The sequence below is a fragment of the Theropithecus gelada genome, chromosome 17 (genome assembly GCF_003255815.1).
Source record: "Theropithecus gelada isolate Dixy chromosome 17, Tgel_1.0, whole genome shotgun sequence".
Classification (NCBI taxonomy): domain Eukaryota; kingdom Metazoa; phylum Chordata; class Mammalia; order Primates; family Cercopithecidae; genus Theropithecus; species Theropithecus gelada.
Genome location: NC_037685.1, coordinates 51,587,483 through 51,606,464, shown reverse-complemented (window position 1 = coordinate 51,606,464; position 18,982 = coordinate 51,587,483). Strand labels below are relative to the sequence as shown.

The 18,982-nt window shown below is 52.2% G+C and overlaps 1 protein-coding gene across 2 annotated transcripts; it reads right to left on the bottom strand.

Moving 5' to 3' along the window:
- Positions 1 to 819: 819 nt before the first annotated feature.
- PROZ (protein Z, vitamin K dependent plasma glycoprotein) lies at positions 820 to 15,491 on the bottom strand. Of its 2 annotated transcripts, XM_025364651.1 has the most exons (9): positions 15,400 to 15,488; positions 14,941 to 14,987; positions 14,048 to 14,211; positions 12,096 to 12,120; positions 10,206 to 10,319; positions 8,709 to 8,840; positions 8,227 to 8,294; positions 3,396 to 3,513; positions 820 to 1,614 (listed from the first exon to the last, which is right to left on the bottom strand). In XM_025364651.1, the coding sequence occupies exons 1-9, from the start codon at positions 15,486 to 15,488 to the stop codon at positions 1,103 to 1,105; spliced, it is 1,269 nt and encodes a 422-aa protein (XP_025220436.1). In that variant the 3' UTR covers positions 820 to 1,102. The 2 variants fall into 2 exon arrangements, with proteins under 2 accessions (XP_025220436.1, XP_025220437.1); XM_025364652.1 differs by lacking the exon at positions 14,941 to 14,987 and having other exon boundaries at positions 15,419 to 15,491.
- Between the last annotated feature and the right edge of the window lie 3,491 nt (positions 15,492 to 18,982).

Here is an 18,982-nt window from a genome sequence, read left to right as displayed (position 1 = left end):
ACAAAATACCATGGAGTCTCATGGTGACAACAGGAACTCATTTCTCACAGATCTGGGGGCTGGGAAGTCCAAGATCTGGGTGCCGGCAGATTTGGTGTCTGCTGAGGGCTCTCTGTCTCCAGGATAGCACCTCGCTGCAGCATCCTCGCGTGGGAGAAGAGATGGAAGGGGCTGGCAGAGCCCTCATGGCCTGATCACCTCCCGAGGGCCCCACCTCCCCGTGCCGTCATCTTGGGGTAAGTTCCAATTTCGAGTTTTGAAGGGACACACACTCAAGCCACAACAGTGCTGAGCGTCGCCCTAGCTGCCCATCAGCCCATTGGTGAGGCGCTGTGACTCCACCCTGGACGACCCTGAGGCATGAAGAGGTGGAGCACTTGTCTAAGAGCCACCTGGTGGGATGAGCAGAGAGCTGGGACTCAGTGCTCAGCCCTGACCCGGGGCCCCGGAACCTTCTGTGGGAACCCTCCCAGAGAAGGGCTGGTGCACAACCCCGTGAGACGCTGACATGCCTCCTCAGCCTCTCTCGTGCTCCCTGGCCCTTTCCTCTAATGCTGCCTCTCTGAGGTACCCCCAGGGTCGTTCTCCTCCATTGCCAACCTGCTTCAAGTGGCTGCTGCTGCACTGAGCCGTGGTCCTCAGTCCCCATGGCAACTGGGGAACCAACAGAGGAGGTCACTTTCTGCTGTAACCGGCGATTGCTGCGGCTTCTGCACCAGAACACACTCGCCTGTGTGCGGGCCGGGGTGGCTGTTCCCTGAGCACAGAGAACACTGGACTTGGAGAAGGAAAGATGTTCTGGAAACCAGACTGTTTTATGACTGACAGATTATCTTATTTTATTATTTAATGCATCTCATGTTTTTTCTGAAGGTCTCTATTGAGAGAAAGAGATCCAGGGAAAGAAAGGTCACAGTGCTCAGTAAATGGCCCAGCAAGGGCGGCTCTGCTGCTCCGTGGGCTGGGCGGGTGGCCTGGGGCTGAGCGGTGGCCCGGGACTGTGACGGCCTCTAAGCATGTGGTGAAGTTTGAGTGCTCTCCATGGTGGCAATGCAAGCTTGGAATCCCACTTCAGGCTGTGTTCTTTCTGGCTGGGTTTCACTTAGTTCATGATCCGTTTAAACCAGAGTGAGTACCTGGAGACCTTGGTGACAAGGACCATGCGAGCCTGCCCTCCTGCTGGCTGTGAGCCCAGGACCCCTGTGAGGAACCAGGAGCCTCTGTGCTCTCTGGTGACCACACTTCCCTCCATCCAGTGCACGGCCGCCACACTGCTTCTCTCACAATAGGTCCTGGTGGTGACGGTCACATTCAGGATCTGCCCGCACTCCTCCCACTCCACAAGTGTGACAGGCAGCGTGGTCAGCGAGTTGCCCAGGTCAGTGCCATTGCGTGCCCAGCCGCTGAGGAGGCCCCCAGTGCGTGGGATGAGGTGGTGCTCAGCAAAGTCGTTCTCAGGGGTGCACACAGGGAGCCCCGCATCTGGGCACTGGATGGGCCACTCCAGCTCCAGCAGTGACAGGTCATTCTCCCCCGTGTCCGCGTCATACCACATGTGCACATGGGCACGCATTATCTTGATCATCAGTGGGTCTTGGCTCGTTCTGTTAAAATCTGAAATCATGAACAATCACCAGTTCTTTACAGTCTGATTTTCAAGGGTGACATAATGCTCAGAAACGAGCTTCTCAGTGAGCCACGTGAGGAGGGAGAGACCGACCCTGGAGGACCCGCAGGCCCACTGCCCCGTGGTGTGGACACTGTCCCTTTCTGTGGACAGAAAGGCCACTCACAGATTGCACCATTGCAACCAAGTGCCACGGCGTTTAAAAACAGTCAAGGTCAGTTCTTCTATTTTGGAGTACGGTGAGGTGTGGTGAAATGATTAAAAAGTAGGGAGCAGTGATGTGGAACTTCTCCAGCCAATCAAACATTGGCTGTTGATAAGTGTTTTTCAGGTTATTTTGTTGATTGAAAAATATGTAAGGGCCAGGCGCCGTGGCTCACACCTGTAATTCCAGCGCTTTGGGAGGCCGAGGCAGGTGGATTACTTAAGGCCAGAAGTAAAGACCAGCTTTTCCAACATAGCAAAACCCTGTTTCTACTAAAAATACAAAAAATTAGCGGGACGTGGTGGTGCACGCCTGTAGTCCCAGCTACTCAGAAGGCTGAGGCAGGAGAATCGCTTGAAACCAGGAGGTGGAGATTGCAGTAAGCCGAGATCGTGCCACAGCACTCCAGCCTTGGCAACAGAGTGAGACTCTGTCTCAAAAAAAAAAAAAAAAAAAAAAATTAAGGATGAAGAGTAAAAACATATTTATGTTGAGGTTCTTCAGAGTCATTACAGAGCATGTTGACAGGTTAATACGGAACTTTGCAGCCTCCCGATGGGGTAGAAGCTATTGTGTGTTTGGATAGATAAGGAAAGAGGCACATGGCCGGGGGCAGTGACTCACACCTGTAATGCCAGCACTTTGGGAGGCCGAGGCCGGTGGATCACCTGTGGTCAGGAGTTCGAGACCAGCCTGGCCAACATGGTGAAACCCCATCTTTACAAAATTACAAAGAAATTAGCTGGCCACGGTGGTGGGCGCCTGTAATCCCAGCTACTTGGGAGGCTGAGGCATGAGAATCGCTTGAACTTGGGAGGTAGAGGTTGCAGTGAGCCCAGATCATGCCACTACACTCCAGCCTGAGGGATAGAGTAAGACTCTGTCTCAAAAAAAAAAAAAAAAAAAAAAAAGAAATAGGCACAGATAAGCCAATGAAAAGGCCACTGTCTCAGCCCAAGGTCTCAACTGCTGAGGGATTCGAGCCCCATTCTTCTGATTTTTAGTCAATTACCCATCTCTTATGCCACAGCTGCTCGATTTCAGTGGGAAAAGAAGTCATCCTTAGTAGGCTGTGATTTCCTCCGTTGCCGAGTGTGAGTTAGCACTTGCCCGTCGCGATTCCCTCCCTTGCCGAGTGTGAGTTAGCACTTGCCCGTCGCGATTGCCTCGCTTGCCGAGTGTGAGTTAGCACTTGCCCGTCGCGATTGCCTCCCTTGCCGAGTGTGAGTTAGCACTTGCCCGTCGCGATTGCCTCCCTTGCTGAGTGTGAGTTAGCACTTGCCCGTCGCGATTCCCTCCCTTGCCGAGTGTGAGTTAGCACTTGCCCATCGCGATTGCCTCCCTTGCCGTGTGTGAGTTAGCACTTGCCCGTCGCTGGACCTCGGTGTGTGCTAGGTATTTTGCATGTGCTTTCTGAATTTATAAGTATCTCAGTTTTATTGACAGTAAATTCAGTTCTATGTTGCATTAGAAACAGTCCAATTTTAAATTTTTCATTTCATTCTTACATAGAATAGTGTATTTCCAATGTGGTTTTATAAAAACTCATGATAAAATACTTACATGTTTTTACACTGATATTCCTGTGTAACAGTGAGCATCTTGCTGTTGTCAGTACAAAGTTTTCCTGTATTATAACACCACCACAGAAGTCTTTTCCTTCGGCATTTGTTAACTTTACCTTTAAAAATCAAAACAGGCAATAAATAGCTGCTGACAATTTGCGGGATTAGGGGCAGTAAAGTCTACTGGTTAGGGATATGGACTCCAAAGGCAGACAGCCGTATTTGAATCTTGCCCCAGCACTCAAATGGCTACAAGATTGTTATCGAATTGCTGACAATCTAAGCTTTTATTTGCTCAGGGATTAAATGGGGCCGGCACTTCCCCTTTCGGCCCAGGTGAGGTAACAGTGATCAGACTGACCCTCCCACCTGAAGCAAAACCTGGACAAAATCTGTGGAATGATGGTTTTCAGGGACTGTAATCCCCAAGAAACAACCTGTCTCAGCTACTGTCCAGAATTTCCCTGGCACAGGGCAGGACGGGGCATCTCAGTTGGAGCCCTGCCAACTCCCTAAATTGAAGAGAGAAAGCTGAGAGCCCAGTGAGGCCACAGTGCCTGGAGTTTGCAGAACAGAGTCCTTCAGAGGAGAGAGCTTGGTAGAGAATGCTGGAGGATGGCCGCATGCCTAGCAGTTTTCAGCAGAGCAGTGGTGATCACATGTGCACATGGAGACTAATAATGGCCAGGAAAGAACCACTCAGGAGGGTGAGCAGGACCCGTGCTAGACACTCACACAGGCTGGGAATAGTGATGCCACCACCTGAGTTAAAACATCCCTGACTCGGGGGCACGGGGCAGGATGCACAGAGGGTTTCACTTCAGTACTCAGAATAACTCTAGACTGAGCACTGCCCTGGTCCTACTGACAAATCTTAAGAGCAGTATGCCAAAGGATGAAAGTATTTCCAACTTAACTGAGTCCCAGGACAATATCCAAGTGTATGTATAGAGCACAAAATATTCAGCACCTAACAAGATAAAATTCACAATGTCTGGAAACCCGTTACGGATCACCAGGCATACAAACACACAGGAAAATGTGACCATAATGAGAAGAAAAATCTCCCAAAACTGAGTCAGCACGGACAGATATTAGTAGACAAGGACAATTAAACAGTGATTGTAACTATAGTCCAAATATTCAAAAACTTAAGTAGAGACAAAAATATGTAGTTTTAAAAGCCTAAATTAAATTTTTGGATGACAGCTACAGTATATGAGGTTAAACATCCCCTGCCTAGGATGAATGGCAGATTAGACATTGCAAAAGAACAGATGGATGACCTTGACGGCGTCACAACAGAAGCTATCAGAAGTAAAACACGGAAAGAAAGGAGATCTTTGAAAAACGAACAGACCGTCTCTGAGCTATGGAACTTCAAACAACTTAAGATACATGTAGTTAGATTCCCAAAAAAGAGCAGGGAGAAGGAGGAGAGAAAAAAAAATCTGAAAATAATGGGCCGGTCGGGCACGGTGGCTTGTGCCTGTAATCCCAGCACTTTAGGAGGCAGAGGTGGAAGGATTGCTTGAGCCCAGGGGTTTGAGACCAGCCTGAGCAACATAGCAAGACCCCGTCTTTACATGAAATTTAAAAACTAGCTGTGCGTGGTGGTGGTGCACACCTGCGGTCCCAGCTAAGGACTCACGCTACGGCGAGCGGATGTGGCGTCGGCGAAGGTGGAGTGGACTGTGAGCTACTCGGGAGGCTGAGGCAGGAGAATGGCGTGAACCCGGGAGGCGGAGCTTGCAGTGAGCCAGATCCGGCCACTGCACTCCAGCCTGGGCGACAGAGCAAGACTCCGTCTCAAAAAAAAAAAAAAAAAAGATGTATTCTCCAAACTGGGAAGCAACCACCAACAAAGAACCGGAGATGGTCAACAAAGGAGCGAAAACAGAATCCTAACAAGATATAGTTAATCTAACAGAAGGCAGAAAAAGGGGGAAAGAACAGATGAGAAAAAAAAATAGCAAGATGATAGCTTTAACCCTAAACATATCAGCAATTATAATAAATGCAAAATGGCCTAAATACCCCAATTAAAAGACAGAGAGATATAAATGAAAGCCAATTATATACTACATATAAAACATGTACCTTATTTATTTTTTAAACATGTACTTTATAAAAATACAAATAGGTTAAAAGTAGAAGATTGGAAAAAGATAATGCTAACACTAATAATTAGAAAGCTAAAGTGGCTATATCAATATCAGACAAAGGGGATTTTAGAGCAAATAATATTATCAGGGATGCAAAAGGAGAAAACAAGTTATTTGAAGGATTAAATGAAATAAAGCATGTACCCACATAGTACGGGTGCTGGCTCTGGAAGTGTTAAGTGTTACGATTTTCAGTAGTCTGATAAAATACAAAATGCTGAGCAAAGTGAAAAAGAGTTTTCAACTTTACCGTGGCATCGTTCCTGGAACTCTTTATGTGTTTATGAGTAATAGCTGCCACTTGTCGAATACCTACCATAAGTCAAGAACATTCTCTATAATCCTCACTGCAACTCTGGGGGTGAGATCCTCACTTTAAAGGGGATAAAACCAAGTTCGAGAGAAGGGGGCACTTATGCCATCAGTCTGCCAGACTTTTAGTAAAATTTCTTCCCTAGGATGTAAGAAACAAGGAAGTTCTAAAAATAATCTTCAACCCTATATCCTGCTAGGTCACTTAATTATTCTCCTTTTCAAAGTTTGTTTTAGGGAATTCCATATATTCAGTTAAATAACTTCAGAACAATGTATAATACTGGAGTAAAAATCTAATAGTATGTAGCCTGCCTAAGCCAATAATGTCCTGTATCTTAAACACACCAGCTGTGTTTAGAGAATGCCACCTCCTCGGTTATATGGCTCTTAGCCTTGCTGGTATGAGTGCTACGGTTACAGACTAGAACCGCACCCTGTCTTCAGTTGGGTAAGCTGGGAAGCTGGAGACAGCCTGCAGGTGGTAGAGCCAGACCCTGTCACCACCTATGGAGGACCACTGCACTCTGGGCCTCCCAGGTACCCACCCTCAGTGCACTTATGGGGCAGACAGCGATAGGAAGAACTGTTTTAGAAAGCTTGGGGAGGAAAGGTGATAAAAGATTGAGAGGAAGTTTACGAAGCTGGTGATAGACCATTCCCGCTTCCATCCCCGCCTTCCATCACTCTGTCTGCTTTGCCTCCCTTCAGTCTCTTCCTTTCCACCCTGGAGCTGGGTGGCTTCAAGTCCTTGAGCTCCATCCTGTTCTCTCCCAGTCCACACAGCTGCCAGAGTGGGCTGGGCAGAGCTATCTTGTAAGAATCAGAGGAAACTGAAGCATGTCACACACAGAAACTTCAGGGGCTTGTTACTCACAGGCCCTCATGAAGGGGGCCCCTGAGGCTGTGCCATCCACACGGCGCCACACCCAGGTGCAGATGTGGATATGAGGGCTGCACCTCAGTGTAAATTCACACCGGATTCCAAAGATTCAGTGTAAAGGAGAAAGGCAGATACCTCAATAATGTTTATATTCATTACATGGGGAACTAGTGACACATATTGGGTTAAATAAAATATATTATCAAAATTGATTTCACATGCTTTTACTTATTGTGGCTATTAGAAAATTTTAAATTATGTGGTTTACATTGCGTTTCTGTTGGACAAGGCTGTTTTGAAGGATATACTCAGGCAGAAGGAGATAATAGTGTTAGAGGTGTGAAAGGCAAGGAAAGTGGAAAATGAGGTAAGTAAATCAAAGCCAGTGTTGGTGGCATAAAACCATAATAAAAAAAATCGTAATATCCATTTTGTGAAGCTATACAGAAAGCAAGAAAAGAATAAAATACTGGCCAGACAGCAAATGGACCCAGAATGAGGTGCTGGGACTTAGCCTGAGGAGGGAGAAATAGCTGACTTTACATGTGCTGAATATGGATGTTTATGTGTCAAGAGTGACCATTAAATAAACAAAGTGAAGATGAGGCCAGGCATGGAGGCTCATGCCTGTAATCCCAGCACTTTGGGAGACTGAGGCGGGTGGGTCACTTGAGGTCAGGCATTCGAGACCATCCTGTCCAATATGGCAAAACCCCGTCTCTACTAAAAATAAAAATCAGCCGAACGTGGTGGCGCATGCCTGTAATCCGAGCTACTCAGGAGGCTGAGGCAGGAGAAGCGCTTGAGCCCAGGAGGCGGAGGTTGCAGTGAGCCGGGACTGGACCACTGCACTTCAGGCTGGGTGACAGATCGAGACTCCATCTCAAAACAAAACAGAACAAACAAAAAAACCCCCCAAAAACAAGTGAATGGTTCAGTTCTAAATCAGCCAAGGAAGGGAAAAGGAGAAGAACAAAAGTGAATGCCAAACTAGAGAAATTTAGTGAACAAAATAACAAAGCTAGAATGCTAGCCAGGCCAGCAGCCGAGAGCAGAGTCAGTCCCTGAGCTGGTGCCCAAGCTGCCACTCAGCCGCTCTGTGATGACACCCAGGTCCCCAGGTTGGGGCAGCCCATCGCTGAAGCGCTTTCCAGGCGTGCTGTGACTTCGAGATGCTTATGTTCTGAGGAAATGACATTGGTAACAGTTTGGAACTGCAGAGGAAAGGTCTTGGGGGCTGTAAATAATGCTATCCTTTTGTATTTGAGGCAAGCAATGAAGACAGCTGAAGTTATGAACTTGGCATTAGAAAACACTTTGAAGTGGGAATAGAGGTTAGTCAATGCAGTCAGTAGCCCATTGAAGTCAGGATGACTGATTCACTTAGTCGTTACATTTCTATTTAGGAAATGACAAGTAAGGTGAAAGTCGTAACAATAAATTGAGGCACGCGGAGAGCGCTCTGTTACCTGCCACGGGAGGTCCTGTAGATCCAGTGCATGCTTCTCGGAGGTCAGCACCCCACAGGCACACTGGTCTGCATTTGCGGCAGCGACATGAGAATAAAAATCAGCGCCTTCCCAGTGAATATCGGACTCTGTCTGTGGTGTTAACCATTGCATAATTCCGGCTATGGTACTAACCATTATAATTGTATCCTTAATGCTGATGAATGTGCAATAATTCACATAGACACGCAGACTGGAGTTAAGCCACCCCCTCACGGCGCTCATGGTTTAGCTCAGCGTGGTCCGAGCAAGCACGAGTGACAGAAACTGCACTTTCTAGCATTGCCATTGCTCCAACATGGAGACGCGGACCACCTTCTGAGTCGTGGCAACTCCTTATCACAAATCTGTGGGCTTCACCCAATACTACAGAAGAAGGAAGGAGGATGTGGACAGGGTCACTGGCACTGGAAGCTGGAGGCTGCTGTGGTCTGAGCACTCACCGTGGGGAACGCACTGTTTGCGGTCCTCACCAAGCCTGTAGCCTTGAGCACAGCTGCACGTGTAGGATTCCTGTCCTGGAAGGCAGAAGTGTTGACACCCATCAGTCCGCTCCGGGTGACATTCATTTTTAGCTGAAAAGGAAAAAAAAAAAAAAAAAAAGACCAGAAATGCTGGCTTGGCATTTGATCACAGCCTTGCACACAGAGTTCTGGTGTTTTGGTCCATGTGTCCTCATTCTCTTCAGACCGTTGCCCTTTGTGTCAGTGTTTGCCAGACTTCCGTCTTTCAGGGATGTGCATGTAAAACAAAGACTCCATGAGTGAGGCTAGGCGCGGTGGCTCACATCTGTAATCCCAGCACTTTGGGAGGCCGAGGTGGGTGGATCGCGGGGTCAGAAGATGGAGACCATCCTGGCTAACACGGTGAAATCCTGTCTTTACTAAAAATACAAAAAGGAGCCGGTCGTGGTGCCGGCCTCTGTCGTCCCAGCTACTCAGGGGGCTGAGGCAGGAGAATGGCGTGAACCCGGGAGGCAGAGCTTGCAGTGAGCTGAGATCACACCGCTGCACTCCAGCCTGGGTGACAGAGCAAGACTCCGTCTCAAAAAAATAAATAAAAATTTTAAAAAAGACTCCATGAGTGACGGCACTTCCATCTGTCCTTAGAAAATGTGGCCCTGGATGTATTTCCACGTGGACTGTAATCCACACACCTGTTTTCTCTGCTGCCTTGCACTGGCTGTTCCCTTCAATGTGCTGCTGTGAGGCGGGGTCGTGGGATGGGAGGGGTGAGTGAGACGTCAGTGCTGGCCGAGCAGCGGGGATGGGGGCTGTCCACCCAGAGGGCGGAGATTAAGAAAGGGGCAGGTGGGTGAAGGTCAAAGCCCCGTTTGGTGTGTGGTAAATTTGGGATGTCTGTGAAGGCACTAGCTGAGGCATCAAGGAGGCAGATGGAGCAGAAATCCGGATTTCGGAGGAGAGGGCTGGGCTGGAAGGAAGGTTTTTCCCCAGAGAAACGGGCTCCGAGTTGACCAGCGGTGCTGAGGACGGAGCACACTTGTTGCTGTAGTTGGCGATTACGGACACTGACATTTGGCGGATATTTAAGGATATTTGTTTATGTGCTTTTCGTCTTCTGGTCTGCAGTCTCCCACTGGGGTAGGTCCAGCCCTGAGGACGCCTGTGTGTGACCCCCAGCCTGTGAGCAGATTGTGAATGGTTGAGGCGGGGGTGGGGAGGAGAGGGGGCCCATGCCATGAAAAGTATGGGGGACCTGTCTGGAAGGGGCAACTCAGAATTCTGCCAACCCCACCGGGTGTGGTTTCCAGAGGAGAATCTGATTGGGATGAGAGGAATCCACTGGGGTGAGCCAAATTGTGGTTCACACAGGCACCTTCGTGTCTACACCCCAAGAGGGGCCCATTGGGACCCTGGCAGAGGATGTGAGGCCTGCCTGCCCAGGGAGGCCCTGGGGGAAGGGGACGACCGGGGCCTCACCCAGCTCGCAGTTGCTGCCCTCATAGCCAGGGGAGCAGGTGCAGGTGTAGCCCCAGATGCTGTCCTGGCAAGATCCATTGTGGAGGCAGGGCTGGGAGATGCACGGGGAGCTACCTGCAGGAGGAGGGTGGGGGTCAGGGTGGTGGTGACAGGAACGGGGACCTGAGCAGGAGGAGGGCGGGGGTGGTGACAGGAACGAGGACCTGAGCAGGAGGAGGGTGGGGAAGGCGGTAGGGATGGGGACCTGAGCAGGAGGAGGGTGGGGGAGGCGGTAGGGATGGGGACCTGAGCAGGAGGAGGATGGGGGGAGGTGGCAGAGACGGGGACCTGAGCAGGAGGAGGCTGGGGGGCAGGGGATGGCAGGGACGGGGACTGAGCCCACTCGTGCTGCTCCCCATGCTGTCGTCTGGCCCCCAGGACACTCCCGCTCAGAACGTAGGTCCGGCTGCCGGTGCCTCCCGCTCTGCTGGGCACCCTTTCTTCGTCCGCATGTGGCCCCCTCTGTCCCGCCCCATCAGCCCTTCTCCGGCCTCCCAGGCCTCTCCCACTTCCTTCTGTGCCCAGTTGTCTCCATGCTTGTCTGGTGGTGGCTGCAGCTCTTTGCTTACTCATTCCCAGGCCTCCCCCAGCCCTGTGGGTCTCCATCTACGTCACTTCTGTCCCATGCTCTTCTCCAGTTGCCCACCTAGAACTCCTCCCTCGGGAGGAGTCCCGCAACCAAAGTCTCCATGGGGGCCATCACTTTCCAAAATTTGAGACAGGTTCTGACCCTGCTGCAGCATGAGGCCCCCCAGGAGCCAGGAGCCAGGAGCCAGGAGCCAGGAGCCCAGGAGCCAGGAGCCCAGGAGCCAGGAGCCAGGAGCCCAGGAGCCAGGAGCCCAGGTGCCCAGGAGCCCAGGAGCCCAGGAGCCAGGAGCCAGGAGCCAGGAGCCCAGGAGCCAGGAGCCCAGGAGCCCAGGAGCCAGGAGCCAGGAGTCCAGGAGCCCAGGAGCCCGGAGCCAGTAGCCCTGGAGCCCAGGAGCCCAGAGCCAGGAGCCAGGAGCCAGGAGCCAGTAGCCCTGGAGCCCAGGAGCCCGGAGCCAGGAGCCAGGAGCCAGGTGCCAGGAGCCCAGGAGCCAGGAGCCAGGAGCCCAGGAGCCAGGAGCCAGGAACCAGGATCCCAGGATCCCAGGATCCCAGGAGCCAGGAACCCAGGTGCCAGGAGCCAGGAGCCAGGAGCCCAGGAGCCGGGAGCCAGTAGCCCTGGAGCCCAGGAGCCAGGAGCTAGGAGCCAGGTGCCAGGAGCCAGGAGCCCAGGAGCCAGGAGCCCAGGAGCCAGGAGCCAGGAGCCCAGGAGCCAGGAGCCCAGGTGCCCAGGAGCCCAGGAGCCCAGGAGCCCAGGAGCCCAGGAACCCCAGGAGCCCAGGAGCCCCAGGAGCCCCAGGAGCCCAGGAGCCCAGGAGCCCAGGAGCCCGGAGCCCGGAGCCCAGGAGCCCCAGGAGCCCCAAGAGCCTAGGAACCAGGAGCCCAGGAGCCCCAGGAGCCCCAGGAGCCCCAGGAGCCCAGGAGCCCGGAGCCCAGGAGCCAGGAGCCCAGGAGCCAGGCGGATGGAGAAGCTGCTCTGGGGGGGCCTCCTGGCCTGTGGCCTGTGTCCCAGAGTGCCCAGAAACTACCCAGATGCTGGGCAAGATAAACCGGCCACTGCCTGTGGCCCTGGGGGCAGAGCCCGGGGGCTTCCTGACCTGGTCCTCGGGCAGAGTCCGAGCTGCGCCCTTCCCTGGAGAGACATCATGGGTTCTGGAGCCAAAGGCTTGGCATCCGCTGACCTGGGGTCATGAAGCATCCTAAGCCCACCCCCTCACCTCATCCCGAGGAATTAATACTTCTGAGGAGATGAAGGAAACCGCTTACCCTTATATCGTCTCCAGAATTCATCCTTTAGAATTAAAACATAAAAGTGTTACAAATGGGACATTTGTTTTTCTATATTCTTTCCTGTAGATGAACTTGAAGGTAAGAAAATGTTGATTTTATTCACCTAATGGGACAATAGTGTTTGAAACAATGCACAGTTTGCCTGTTTTACAGCCTAATTGTTTATGTTAAATGTGTAGTAACGGCCGGGCGTGGTGGCTCAAGCCTGTAATCCCAGCACTTTGGGAGGCGGAGACGGGCGGATCACGAGGTCAGGAGATCGAGACCATCCTGGCTAACACGGTGAAACCCCGTCTCTAGTAAAAAATACAAAAAAAAAAAAAAAAAAAAAAAAACTAGCTGGGCGCGGTGGCGGGCGCCTGTAGTCCCAGCTACTCGGGAGGCTGAGGCAGGAGAATGGCGTGAACCCGGGAGGCAGAGCTTGCAGTGAGCTGAGATCCGGCCACTGCACTCCAGCCTGGGTGGCAGAGTGAGACTCCGTCTCAAAAAATAAAAAAAAAAAAAAAAAAGTGTAGTAACTAGATGTATCTGTAAGATAAATTACTCAACATGTGCTTACCACCACCTATTTGAGGAAAGCCGGAGTCTGTGACGTGGCACAAACCCGCCACACACAGCCCCTAATGTGGCCCTTCCCTCCTAGGGCCAATCTCCACGCCACCCTCCACAAAAGCATGTGATAGAGAAGTCACATCACCTTTTCACTTTTCATAAACCGAGTTGAATTTTAAAGATATGTACCTGTGTAGGGAGTGGGGACGCTTAGTTTGGAGTAGGAGTATCTAAAATTAGGAGAATTATTCAGACTTGAAGCCTAGAAAGAAAATGTATAAAAAATGGCATATCCCAAGATCATATTTGGACTTCTAACAACTTGAACAATGTCATAAGTAGTAAATGAAAAACAATTTTCTGTACCAGGAAGTTTGAAAAATGAAATTTAGGGCAAAATACTTTGAAAAATTTTTACACTTTTCACATGCCTGTAGGATTTCTCTGAGTTGTGTTAAAAATGGTCTATTTCATAAGAGTTATCTTATAGATAGGTATTTAAGAAACTAGACTTTTAAAAACATGAAAAATTATACTAGAGAAACAGGTCAACATTTAATTTAGAATCAATTTTAGACTGGGCGCGGTGGCTCGCGCCTGTAATCCCAGCACTTTGGGAGGCCAAGGTGGGTGGATCGTGAGGTCAGGAGATTGAGACCATCCTGGGCAACATGGTGAAACCCCGTCTCTACTAAAAATACAAAAAAAATTAGCCGGGCATGGTGGCGGGTGCCTGTAGTCCCAGCTACTTGGGAGGCTGAGGCAGGAGAATCACTTGAACCCGGGAGGCGGAGCTTGCAGTGAACCAAGATCGCACCACTGCACTCCAGCCTGGGCCACAGAGCGAGACTCTGTCTCAAAAAAATACAAAAAAAAAAAAATAAAATAGCAAATTCTTACTTGTGTTATTTAGAGTATACACACAGTCACATGTGAAGCAAATCATTTATGTAATCCCAAGCACGGATTACGATTTTCTTACTATGTGGCATCCCAGAGAGGACATTTCTGTTTTCAAGTTTTTTTTTAAGCTCTCCATTAAAAGCATGAAGTTCTCTGAAAGTCACCACAAGCTGGGCGGCGTGTGTGTTGGACTGTCTGATCAGTGTGTGGGCCTTGCCTGACCTGAAGAAAGTCCAGTGGGGTCTGAGCTGACTTCCGGCCCCACTCACCTGCTGTAGGTAAGGGTGGATCAGTGGGTGGATTAAGTCACTTCTCTAAATTGTTTCCTCATCTGTAAAACTGGGATTGTGTCAACCTCATCGGTAAGTAAATAGGCTAATTAATTAAGCTGAATCTCTGAGAAATGATGCTCCCTGGGTCAGCAGAAGTCTAAATAACGAGGAAGCCTGTGGTTCGTGGTGGGGGGTACATACAGTGACTACTTCATTTTCAAACACTTCTCTTGCTTCTTCATAGGTACAGATTTCTTCGTAACATTCTTTTTCCAAGTTTCCCTCGAAGAGTTCTTCCAGGAGATAGGAGCCCGCGCGCTTCCACCTCGCCAGAACGTCGTTTGCTTTGGAGGCCGGGAGAAATACTACAGACAAGACAAGAAGACGGTGACTGGGAGCACCGAGGGCCCTGCTTTCCAGAACTGCCTGGCTTCCACCCCAGCCAGTCGCCAGCCCCTGCCCCTCCATCTCCACAGGCTCTCAGCCTTCGAGGGCCTCAGGACCACCCCGCCACTACCTCCCCCGAGGTAGGCAAGCACTTCATCCTCTGGGCGAATGGACCAGCCCCGGGATCAGTGCAGATACATTAAGGTTCTGCAGAGAGGCCACGGGCCTCAGTCGGGAAAGTGGAGGAGGGAGGGCTCCAACTGGGTTTGGGGTCTGCGTGCGAAGGAAGGCCGAGCTGGGGTCAAAGGTCATTGTGCTGAGAACTGGGGACCAAGAGCCATCAGCTCCTGTGCTGCCTCTGTGCACAGGATTTAATATCTTGATAAAACACAAAGAGAAGAAACTTATACATTGCAGCAGGCTCTGCGATTTCCAGGAGGAGAAGGCAAACCAGTCGGCCCGCGGCTGTGGTCTCTAGAGGCTCTTCCTGCCCAAGGGCCCCAAAGCACGTTCTCTCCCTCTCCCGGAGGGTCAAAGCCCAGGCCCTTCACATCCTGCCTCCCTTTCTCTCGGTGCTGAGGGTTACAGCAGGGACGGCTCAGCTAAGTCCGGCCACGGTAAGTGCTGGGCAGGGCGGTGGGGGCGGGGGGTCAGCCTCTCCGGAGGGAGACCATGGGGCCAGCAACGACGCTGGGTGTTTGACTTGCAGCTTTCCTGGACGCCTGTGCAGGCAGAGTCAGGATGGAGTCCGTGGCTGTTCCTCCAGCGAAGTGGCTGGTGGTAGAAGGGTGGCAGGCGGGCAGGGTGGCTGCTCCCTGGCTGTGTCTCCTGACTCAAGACTGAGCACTCCTGGCCGGCCTGGCCAAGGCGCTCTCTGCCCACATTGCAGTCTGGGCTCGGCCTGCCCTCCCCCCTCCCCCCTCCCTGGCCTTTTCCCACCGAATCTCCTGCACACACGCTTCTTTCCATTTGGGCATCTCTTGGGAGGACCCCAAGTGACACCATCATGTCCCAAATACTTGTCACCAAATGATAAAGACCTAAACAGCTTTTTCAGGGGAATTAAGACAAGTCTGGGCCCTCAGGGCTCCTCCGGCTCCTGGGAAAAGTGTCACCTACAAATCCACCGTGGACTGAATCAAGGACACAGCACAGGCACAACAGACAGGTAAGCCAGACGCCTACCTGAGGGCTCCGCACGCTGGAGGGCGAGGACCAGGACCAGGCTCTGGAGCAGCGGCATGCAGCCCGCCATTCCTACCCGCAGCACTGGGACAGGGCTGCAAACACAGCCAAAGTCCAGGCTGGGGGAGGTGCTGACAGCAGGAGCCTCGGGGCATGACCTGCACAGCTGTGTGCTTCCCTCCTGACGTTTTCTGTTTGAGGCCAGGCAGAGAAATGAACAGTGAAGGCTCAGAGGGCCCTGGGAGATATTTAGGGAGACAGAGAATGGAGGGTAAAGGCAGCAGGTGCATGGTGGAAGGTGACACCCATGCCGTGTGTAGTGAGTTGGAGGTGAGACAGGCACAGCCCCAGCCTGGGGACACAGCAGTGGGTGGGACAAAGTCACAATGCAGCTTATGTTCTAAGTGTGTGTGGAATACACAGGAAGGAACGAGGGAAAGAAAAAGGAGTGAGTGAGGGAGAGAAGGATGGAAGATGGAAGGAAGGAAGGGGAGAAAAGGAAGGGAGGGAGGGAGGAGGGAGAAAGGGGGGAAGGGCCAAATGGTGTCTGTCACTACAGCTCAGCACCATTGTATCAGAGACAGCACAGGCAATCATGAATGAACACTTGGTTTTGTGCCAATAAAGCTTTATTTATAAGAGCTATTGAGGGGCCAGATTTGGCCCTAGGGTTGTAGTTTGCTGCTTTCAGATGTAGGCCCTTTGTATTAGTCCCTTCTCACACTGTTATGAAGAAATACCCAAGACCGGGTAATTTAAGAAAAGAGGTTTAGTTGATTCCCAGTTCCACATGGCTGGGGAGGCCTCAGGAAACTTACAATTATGGCAGAAGGCACCTCTTCACAGGGTGGCAGCAGAGAGAACGAGTGCAAGCAGCGGAAATGCCAGATGCTTTTAAAACCATCAAATCTCATGAGACTCACTGTCCCAAGAACAGCATGGCAGAAACCTCCCCCATGATCCAATCACCTCCCACCGGGTCCCTCCCTCGGCACGTGGGGACTATGGCAATTACAGTTCAAGACAAGATTTGGGTGGGGACACAGCCAAACCGTATCAGCACTTGAAGCCTGAGGTAAGAACCTGGTGTTTCCTTTCCACTGTGTTGGGAAGATATTGGAGGGAACAGGAATTGACATGGAAAGATTTGTTTTTTGTTTTTTTTGTTTTGTTTTGTTTTGTTTTTGAGACGGAGTCTCGCTCTGTTGCCCAGGCTGGAGTGCAGTGGCCGGATCTCAGCTCACTGCAAGCTCCGCCTCCTGGGTTTACACCATTCTCCTGCCTCAGCCTCCTGAGTAGCTGGGACTACAGGCGCCCGCCACCTTGCCCGGCTAGTTTTTTTTGTATTTTTTAGTAGAGACGGGGTTTCACCGTGTTAGCCAGGATGGTCTCGATCTCCTGACCTCATGATCCACCCGTCTTGGCCTCCCAAAGTGCTGGGATTACAGGCTTGAGCCACCGCGCCCGGCCGACATGGAAAGATTTGTGCTCTGAAGGGATCACTGTGGCTGCTGTGTGGAGAACATAACATTCCAGAGAAGTCAAAAGGGAGGCTGCTGGCTAGTCCCGGACGGGGCGGGGGTGCAGCCATGCAGCGGGAAGCACGTTTGCAGTCTGGATGCTTCACGAAGGGGAAGCTGATGGGATTCGTGATGAATGGGGTCGGGCAGCATGGCTTCAAGGTTTGGGCTGAACGACTGGGAGGATGGCAGTGCATGTGCTGAAATGGCCAAGCTCCAGGAGGGCAGAGGGAAGCAAGGTTTGGAGAATTTGAGGTGTCTCCCGGGGGAGCGGAGGAGTCACTGCGGGAGGCGATGAGGCTTTGCTGCAGGTTGTCTCTCCCTCACTCTCGGGGGGAATCACTTCCCCCCCGTTTTGCTCCCCGCCGTGACCGCCTGCTGCGTGCGGTCCTCAGGGTCTCACCTCACACGAGCAGCCGCTTCAGTTATTTCCCGAAACAGAGCTGGGCTTCCCTCAGGGGATTCTGGGGGTCTCAGGTCACAGAGTGTCCCCTGGCGCAGGCCTAGCCCATTCTGAGTGAACATGGAGATGACATGGGTTTAACCCACTTGTCTTTACTTATGAAGAAGGAGATGTTCAGGCAGAGAGAAAATCCCCACCACAGCAGCACAGGAGCCCACAGAGCTGAGACGTTAACACCGAGCACGCGTCCAGGACTGGGGCCTCTCCTCCCGCTGCCTCCCTCCCAAGGCACCTCCCTGGACGAGACCCTATTTCTGGATGGGGCTTCGGCAGATGCTGAGCTGCGACCCCCCCAGGCCCTTCTCTCTGCAGCCTCCGGTTTCCTTTCTATCCCGAGGCGGGCACGGGCACCGGGCACCCAGTGTGGCAGGAACCAGGGGTGCAGACAGGGATGGTGATGGCGGGCTTCACTTGTAAATTTTTCCCCAGAGTTCTCTCTGGACCCCACTCAACCTTTGATTTCCAGAAACGGGACTCCAAGTCCAGGGTTTACCTCTGGGGCCCTGGGGACCACGTTGCTGCCTAGGAAATGCAGCCCAACACGTGCTAGTTCTGAGGCAGAAGCCTCTCCTCCAGCAAGGGCTGGCGAGGAGCCCGACGGCTGGCTCCACGGAGGAGGCCTCAGAGCGGGCAGGCCAGGAACGCCCTCCCGCCCACCCTGGGAGACAGGCCCCTCCGCAGACCGTTTCTGGGAGGTCGAACACCTGTCCACTTTGATTTTCCCTAACTTCGCAACATCTGTTTACGAACGGTTTTGCCCAGCTCATGACTTTTTGGGGGAGTTTTTGTACTAGAACTGTTGAACTTTGCTTAGGGACATTACACAAGACGCAAACTGCAGGGGATGTTTGCGAGACACACGGCAGGCCTTGTCTGCAATCTTTTCTGTTTACTGAAGGTTCACTTGGTTTTCGTGGCCATTTAACTTGAGGCCTAGGGACAGTGCCGGATGCAGCGGGGTAAGGACTCAACATCTGGACCTGAGGAGAGAAGGAGGAGCCCCCTGAAGCCCCTCCTGCCACACCACCACCACTCAGCCCCTGAGGAGCTCCAGAAGCTTCCAGAAGCCCCTGGCCAGCTTCACTCCAGAGACTGATTTCAGGGGCCAGGCTGTGGCCTGGATGCAGGCATGCTAAAGCCCCCAGGGGGTGGGGCCCACGGTGCGAGGTCAGGTCACCGCCTGGTGAGCAGGTCACCCACCCGGGGGATGTCCGTGCGCCCCCACCATGCAAGCCCAAGCTGGGGTGGGGCCTGGCACCGTGCGGCTGAAGAGCACCCGGTGGTTTAGGTCAATGCAAGACGTCCGCCCCAACAAGAGGCTTTCTGGACGTTTCCCTACCGGGGCGTCTGTGAGTCCTAGGCAGTCACCGGGGAGGTGTCCAGTTCCCAAGGGGAACAAGAGAGACCAGGCCAGGTGGGAGGTCTTGGGGAGGACATGCCAGCGTGTGGGCCCCTCCCGACCCCACGGGGCCTGCACAGGCTCCCACCTGCCTCTGGGCGTGACCCAGACATGGGAAGCTGTCCAGGGAAGGGAATACCCATGGCAGTCACGGCACAGTATCATCCTTGGAGCCTCCATCC

Coding starts and splice junctions, on each gene's coding strand:
- PROZ (XM_025364651.1), bottom strand. CDS start 15,488: ATGGCGGGCTGCATGCCGCTGCTCCAGAGCCTGGTCCTGGTCCTCGCC. Junction 14,988..15,399: donor GGTAGGCGTCTGGCTTACCT/GTCTGTTGTGCC, acceptor CTGGAGGAACAG/CCACGGACTCCATCCTGACT. Junction 3,514..8,226: donor TACAGGACCTCCCGTGGCAG/GTAACAGAGCGC, acceptor TGATTTTTAAAG/GTAAAGTTAACAAATGCCGA.